General features: G+C 41.7%; 1 protein-coding gene across 2 annotated transcripts in view; it reads left to right on the forward strand.

Annotated features, from left to right (window-relative positions):
- fnbp1l (formin binding protein 1-like) overlaps positions 1–7,694 on the forward strand; it is a 72,625-nt gene extending 64,931 nt beyond the window's left edge. Inside the window, exons 15-16 of one of the 2 annotated variants that reach the window (XR_014601397.1) lie at positions 522–3,786; positions 3,823–7,694. Coding sequence is in view for 1 of the 2 variants with exons in the window: in XM_084065824.1 (XP_083921950.1) it covers positions 522–642; positions 3,880–3,887 (129 nt within the window). In the remaining variant the exon portion in view is untranslated. The remainder of the gene's footprint in view (positions 1–521; positions 3,787–3,822) is intronic. The other variant, XM_084065824.1, reaches the window with a different exon arrangement.
- Positions 7,695–8,356: the final 662 nt, after the last annotated feature.

An 8,356-nucleotide genomic window follows, 5' to 3' on the forward strand; every position in this document is an offset into this window, starting at 1 on the left:
TTAGACTCACTGGCGTAGCAGATTGTTTTCAGTGAGCCAACATGCACAATATCAGCACCCTGACTCTCTTTGACCAGAATTAAACCAGAGCCTTGTATTAGAGAGTTGCTTCACCTCGGGGGCGGAAAACACGTGGTTTCATGTAAACTTGAAATAGTGAAAAACGCTCATGGACTCAGTGCATTCCGTAAACTTCCGGTTCAGGGCTTTGTCACTATTCACCAATAGAAGGCTCTGTAGAAGACTGGCCCCATGAAGTGAACGGAGGTGACGCAACTTATATGGCTCTGAATGGAACAAGAGCCTTCATTAGTATCATTGGTAACACCTGTGAAGGAAGAAAGGAAGAGGCCCAATTTCTTTCCAATATGGCTGCTGTGTGTAGAGCCTATTTAGGCACACTTGTACACATGTGGATTTGACTGTGTATCGGATGTTTGTGTTTGTGTGCTGGCGTGACGCCCTGCATCAGGCTGAGTAAACCCAATCAACCCGACTGTTGTTGTTGTCGTCGAACGCAGGTGCTGTACATCATCGAGGAGGACAAAGGAGACGGCTGGACACGAGCCAGGAAGCAGGGCGGACAGGAGGGCTACGTGCCCTCCTCCTACGTAGAGATCACCATGGAGAAAAACAGCAAAGGTGCTGTCACGTACATCTGAAGCTACTGCTCTGTGCTGCACACCACATTCATCTATCCATCCACCTCTCTCTCTCTCTTTCCTAAACCTCTCCTTCCTCTCTTCCTGTCCGAGTTATAACACTGGAAAGGGGGGGGGGAATGAGATACAGCGCCCGGATGATAACCTGCATGGACATTCACCTGTCTGCCATTCCACCCTTGCACCCCCCCCCCCCCACCCCCCACCATGCTTTTCTCCATCCTGCTATATCGCTCCATTGTTCCAACCAGTGGTGTAAAGTAACTTAAGTACATTTCCTCAAGTACTGTACTAATTGTTTTTTTTTTAGCGGTGTAGCCGCTCCTATAAGTGGGTTTGGGACCCATCCGTGGTGAAAGTTTTTCTTTCCGTCGTGAAAATTTGTCTTTCACTGTACTGTGATTGGCTGATTGGTATTCAGACCCTTTGCTCAGTACTGTGATTGGCTAGCGAGACGCATGATGAAATTAATAACTCATAAATAGCACCACTCACTTCAAAAAAAGTACTTTTTTTTAAAAGTGAGCTTCCATCACTGTGATGACCACTGTTGTTTTTAAATAGCACCGCTCACTTCACACTGGGTGTGATTTCTTTTTTAATTTTGAGGTACTTTTTACTTTACTGGAGTATTTCCAATTGTCTATACTTTTACTTCTACTCCACCACATCTCGGAGGCAAATGTTTGTACTTTTACTCTACTACGATTATTTGAAAACTTTAGTTACTAGTTACTTAAAATATAAACTGCAGATATAAATTATTAAGTTATGAAACATCTACAAGCTTGTAACTTGCTATTTTCAAACATTTTAGTACTTTTACTTTTGGTACTTTAAAGGTAGGGTAAGTGATTTACTTTGGTTAAAATAAGTGTTAAATACCTGAAAATGTATTTATATTCTATTTACTAAAGAGCTGGAGAGACCCCTGTGACCGAACAAACGCTTTGTAGCAATGATTACTGTCAGAATATAGTACTTTAACCTTTTGACAAAAACACACATATATATACCAACAAATATCACATACCCTACCTTTAAGTACATTTAGATACCAATACCTTTGTACTTTTACCAAGTAAATTTTGAATTCCGCACTTTTACTTGTAACAGAGTACTTCTACATTGCAGTATTGATACTTTTACTTAAGTAAAACATTTTAGTACTTTTTCCACCACTGGTTCTAACCATCCAACCCTGCATCCTTTTGCTCTCGCCCCTCTTCCTCACTGTGGAACGTGTGTGTGTGTGTGTGTGTGTGTGTGTGTGTGTGTGTGTGTGTGTGTGCGTGCGAGTGTGTGTGCGTGCGCGATTGTGTGTGTGAGCACACGGACAACCAGAACGACGACAACCACTCTTTGACAGTGTTTGAATGACTATGTATCTTATGAGGTGTTTCTGTGCACGGCGGCGCACGGGAAAGAGACATTTTCCTGCCGCTCGTTTGGAGCTGCTTGTATAAAAGCCACACCTCCTATCTATCTATCGATCAACAAGACATTTTAGAAGATTTTATTTAATGTTTCAACAGCAGTGTATTGTTTGTTTTTACTCTTCTTTTTTTGTGTCAAATTCTGTTTCGTTTCTTTTGTAAAAAAAAATGTTTTTAGTGGGAGAGATGTTCCACTCCCTGATGTTAGGCTCATCGTATCAATACAGTGATGGACCCTAAGACATGAGCGGATTTATCTATCTGTGTGTGTGTGTGTGTGTGTGTGTGTGTGTGTGTGTGTGTGTGTGTGTGCGCGTGTGCGTACGTGCATGTGTGTACATATCTGTTATTCCTGTTATTCACTAAATGTAGAACAACACTACTTAATTCTGATCAGATTAAATTATTACGCCATCCCATTCTATTGGAGAAGAGCAGGATGAAAAACCTATGTTATGGTTTTCTTCCAGTACTATGCTAAAACAGTGTTCATGTCATACATCATTCAGTAGGTCAGGTTATAGCCAAGTTGTAAGGCGGCATGTAGTATGGCGAAGTATAAATTACCCATTAGGAATAATAGTCTATACTCTGGAGTAGTCCCACTGTAAAATATACCAATAGGAATTATTAGTTGGCCCAGGGCTGAGAGCACTGTTAACTTAAGTTCTTCATTAATATCACAATTAAATCGGACTACTTAAGCCATTACGATAGTTTAAGTAAAATTGTACAGCTGTACAAAAGTAGTTCCAGAAATCTGGTGGTGTTTGTCCGCTGCCCAATACTGTCAAGTGCACTGTGTCTGTTATCACGCGGTCATACCTGTATGAGTTCTCTGATTGTTTGTGTTTCACTCATGCATGCAAACGCTTTGGTTCTGAGCCAATGGCGTTGATCAGAATTCTGGCGTTGTGGACGGTTCCGATGCGGTTTAGTCCAGGGCAGACCTAGGCATTCACCAGTGCATTTTCAAACGGAGCCACCAATTCAGAGAGCGTTGCGCATATATTGATATTTTACAGTTTTTCATATGTCCTCCATACATTCCAGTGAAATTAAAGGTGAACTGATACTGATATACTGATAGTGAGTAGTCTGTACCCACATGATGTGATACATGTTTAATGACAGCACTACTTAGACAGTACCTCTGTACAAATATTACATACAGAACTGCATTTATTGATCTCTGGTAATGTGTTCCAGTAAATATACGCTCTTCTTGGGGAATGGCTATGTTCTGCGACTGTTAAAACATCTCCGGTCATGTTATACATGCCTTACACTTGCGCCTGTGTAGAGCATTGGTTCTCAAAGTGGGGTCCGGGGACCCCCAGGGGTCCTTGGGGGGGTACTAGGGGGTTCCCAGCAAAATGTGTTAATTTTGCATTCATTTCAGTTTAACACTTGAGTCTGATATATATTGGCTATTTGAAAATAGCCGATCTACAAGATCACAACAAGTCACTTTGACGCATTGTGAGCTTGAAGATCTGCAAAAATGTTTAACATTTGGAATATTTTTTAAACATTTGAACACAAATCTTGTATGGGGAGTCCCTGGCACAAAATATTTTCAGATGGGGCCAAATACATATCAATTTGGGGGTCCTTGACATGAAAAAGTTGGAGAACCACTGCTGTAGAGTGTGTGTGTGTGTGTGTGTGTGTGTGTGTGTGTGTGTGTGTGTGTGTGTGTGTGTGTGTGCATGCGTGAGCAGACATATCTGGTGTGTGTGTGCTATTGGTAACACTCTCTTTCTCCTGTGTGACTGCAGGTTCCTGAGGTCTGCAGGGTGGCCAGGCTGATTTGGTTGGCTGGTGGAGGGGCTCACGCTGATTGCTGATTGGTGGTGGTGGTTGAGATAGGGGTGTGGCTGACAGAGAGGGGGGAGGAGGGAAGGGGAGAGATGAGAGTGAAACCGAGGGAGAGAGAGGAGGAAATGGCTAGACAGAGAGAGAGAGGCAAGCTTTGGAGCCAGGTTGCATGTCTGCATGCTCATACATCCCTGGCCGGTAATACAACTCGAACCATAGACCTCCATATGGGGTTGGTCACACATAATGTATGCGGAAGAGAGAACAGGTCTGTTGCTAAAACAAAGCACTGATGTCAATACATATTTTGGAACAGGAAAGACAATGGTAGCCATTTTAGAAGTCGGACCCTACGATAACCCTGTATTAGTGCTGTAACGTTTTCCAAGCAATAGGCTCTATGCACAGCAGCCATATTGGAAAGAAATTGGGCCTCTTCTTACTTCCTTCACAGGTGTTACCAATGATACTAATGAAGGCTTTGTTCCATTCTGGTCAGGGTGCTGATATCGTGCATTTTGGCTCACTAAAACACTCCATTTTGGTTCCCAAATGGCCCCTTATGGTGGGTGTGTAACTCTGAGAGTTATGGGGGTCCTTGAAAATAAGACAACGACTATGCCACACTAAATGGAACAGAGCCTTAATTAGTATCATTGGTAACACCTGTGAAGGAAGTAAGGAAGGGGCCCAATTCATTCCCAATATGGCTGCTGTGCATAGAGCCTATTCCTCTTGGTGCAGGAGCAGCCATCTTATAAAAGGCAGGAAAAGGTCTATGATGGCTGTATAACAGCATTACTTTTATAGCAGTTGGAGGATAGGTGCAACTCCCCCGCTTCATTCATTCATTCAATCAATCAGTGTCACCCATTTCCGTGATGAAGGTATGCCATGGCCTTTTTTTTCATATCTTCAACAGGCATCTGTCAGATTGTGTGTAAAAACAGTACTGTTTGTCTTTCATCACGGCTGCCTTGAAAAACATTGACTAACCATGTAAGCATCCCTCCTTTAAACCAGCGGTTACCACAAACTTGAAACTAGCATGCCAACTTGCAGTTTGGAGCCAGCATGGGTTTCAACAAGGTATGCTAACATGGCATTATTTTTTTCAAGTTAATTGAAGTACAAACATAGTATTTTTACCCTTGTGACAAGTGCCTGTTGAAGACAGACTTGCTGACAAAAATGTCAGGGCATGCCTTTGTGGTTGATGGTGCTGTTTGTCTGGCAGCATGTTAAAACTGCCACTAACAACGACATTGTTGCTCCTCTCAAGATAATATTCCATCGTCTGTATCTGTGCTCTGTTGGTGATGTCTGCCTGCCTGCCTGCGCCACTCTGCACCTCATGCCTGCTCTAATGTGTCACCTACATACATACAGCATGAATGTAGCGTGTTCTAAACGTGTCCTAAATGTGATCCTGTTTCATTACACGGCATCTTTGACGGTAACACCATGGACCCACCCTGTGTGTGTGTGTGTGTGTGTGTGTGTGTGTGTGTGTGTGGGAGCGAGTGAGTAGGATCAAAAATTAAGGAGTAAAACACTGGTTAAAACCCAAAGATGGACAAGGAAGCAAAACTTTGAAGGGTTTAAAATATCAGCCTCTCAAATGAGGTCTATTAGAGGTCTCACCGGTTAACCCATTCAATCCGAGAACACATCTGTGTCACATTAGATTTCTTTGGCTATTCAAAAATAGCAGATATACAAGCTCATAGTTATATCTGCTATTTTTGAAAAATCATGAAAATGTGTGCAAAATGTAAATCTTTGAAAATATATATATATATTTAAAGCGAATATTTGTAACTCAAATCTTTGCTTCTGTTCGCTTAAAAATATATATATATTAAAAGATTTGCACACATTTTCACACTTTAAAAAAATAGCAGCTGAATAGCGCTATGAGCTTGTAGATCTGCTATTTTTGAATAGCCAAAGACATCTAAAATGACAGATGCGTTCCCTGGTTTAAAGGGTTAATAAATCACCAAGTGATCAGTCTGAGAGCCAGACCCAAGCACCTGGCTCAGGCTCCCTTTTTAATACCACTTGACCCTTACATTTTAAACAGACCATTCACCGTAGTCAATTAACTTACATGATCACAATTAGCGTTGTCAATTAACAGGCTTTGGCCACAAGTGAATTCCACACATTACTTAATGAATTGCTTGTAATACCATTGTGTTTAACATTTTAAAACTTGTTGATAAATAATATTCAATAACCACATCGCAGTTGTATGTATTTTATTAGCTTTGTGCGAATGTGTTTGTACTGTGTCATCATCAGTTGGCTGAGCTATGTGGTGTCTGTGACATTGAATGCCATATAATCTATATCTAATGAGACTGTCCAGCATGTCATGTGGTCTTGAGTATGCCAACTCCTAACACCATTACCATTTAGATGAGAGCAGTGGACAGACGGCAGGACTGGGGGAAAGGCAATATAGCACTATACCTTTCTCCTCTCTCCCTCGTCCACGCCTTTCCGATTATCTCCTCTCCTCTCTATAATAGGCTCTATGTACAGCAGCCATATTGGAAAGAAATTGGGCCTCTTCTTTCTTCCTTAACAGGTGTTACCAATAATACTAATTAAGGCTCTGTTCCATTCTGGTCAAACAGAGTCAGGGTGCTGCTGATGTTGTGCATGTTGGCTCACTGGAAACACCAGTGGCTCTCAAAGTGTGGTCCAGGGACCCTCATGGTTCCTTGAGGGGTTTTCAAATGGCCCCTTACGGGTGTGTAACTCTGAAAGTGTACAAATGGAACCAAATGGACCCGTAACTCTCAGAGTTATGGGGGTCCTTGAAATTAAAAAAGTTTGAGAACCACTGTGCTACACGTAATGGAGTATCATTGGTAACACCTGTGAAGGAAGTAAGGAAGAGGCCCAATTTCCTTCCAATATCGCTGCTGTGCATAGAGCCTATTCTCTTATACTTTCACCTCTCCTCCTCTCCTCTTTCCCTTGTATCCCACTCTCCTCCTCCTCCTCCTCTCGCTGGTGTGTCATTTTACCAGCTGACCAGTGGGTGGCAGCATCCTTTTCTCACCACCACACCACCATATAGCTCAGAATTGGATCTGATCAACAACAACAAACAAACCAACAAACAAACACTACTACAGCGACCTTAACTAAACCAGCAAGAAGACAGAGAGAAGCCTTTCCGGATGTCCTTGCAGTCAGACTCTGCCTTAAAACTTCAACTTGTTTCAACCAGGGGACTGTTACTGAAGACATGTACACACTCAAAACAGCAGGTTATCCCCCCCGACCCCTCCCCTTCCCCCTCCTCTGAACTACAACTCCCATAGTCCCTGTAGGCTCCACAAGCTCCACCTCCTAGTGGCTGAAAGTAGCATCTTTACATGACAACATTCCTCCATTAATTGGTTGTATTTGTGAATGTGTTGAACGCGCATAGATCACACACTAATGTGCATATAGACATGAGAATGTGTGTGTGTGTGTGCGTGTTTAGTTTAGTTTTTACCATTGAATGATTTGTACATAATTAACATCTTCTTTGCGTCATATTGAATGTGTTTCCATGATTGTTTTTTAGGGTGGTTTCTTTTTAATAGTTTTGACAGGCGGTAGCTCCTATCATAACGATGGCAAACTGCCCACTCTTCGATGCATTAAGAGACAACAAGGTTTGAATTGAACCGATGCACTTTGCCCTACAGTACTATTATTATAGCATTTGAACATTGACTAAATAAAGAAATGAGCGAATGAACGAACGTATGAATGAAATGGTCCGTTATTTTCGCTGAGAACGTTGTTATTGCTGTGAATGACCACTGTAGCTATAAAAGAGATATAGAGTGAGCGAGATGAGTCTTAATTTTCTTGCTTAATGGGGTTTTTAATACTCTGAAGCCTTTTGTAACTTTATGAGCAATGTCCCAATTTTGTTTTGCATGATTTTTTCAAAAATGATTGTCATTGACATTTGAGTTAAAGGAGTAGTTCACCCAAAAAATGTAATTGATAGAAAATAAGTCATTTTTTGGGTGAACTACTCCTTTAATTCAGATTCCCATTTTTCCCCCTAACTTTTAGACTGGTTTAAGCCTGTAAATCTATGCTGTTGATTCAACAGGTCAGTCATTGTAACACAGCCAACATAACATAAAGTCTGATTCATAATATTCCAAACCAAAATGCCCAATGGTGGTTCTTTTCCCAAGGTCATTTTGGAACAGTGAATGAATATAGGCTGTTTGTAAACTGTGTTTCTTCATGAGAAGCTGTGAAATGTACAGAATGATAACCGTAGATATTGTTCTTAACTTGAACTTCAACTCCAACCATGCTGTCCTACCGTGCTCTTAATAGACCATATTCCCACGGCGGCCATATTGGAATTTAACATTGAAAGTGCCGCCACCCGGGGTGGCTACT

The sequence above is a fragment of the Gymnoscopelus microlampas genome (genome assembly GCF_963454915.1).
Source record: "Gymnoscopelus microlampas genome assembly, chromosome: 9".
In the NCBI taxonomy this organism is placed as follows: domain Eukaryota; kingdom Metazoa; phylum Chordata; class Actinopteri; order Myctophiformes; family Myctophidae; genus Gymnoscopelus; species Gymnoscopelus microlampas.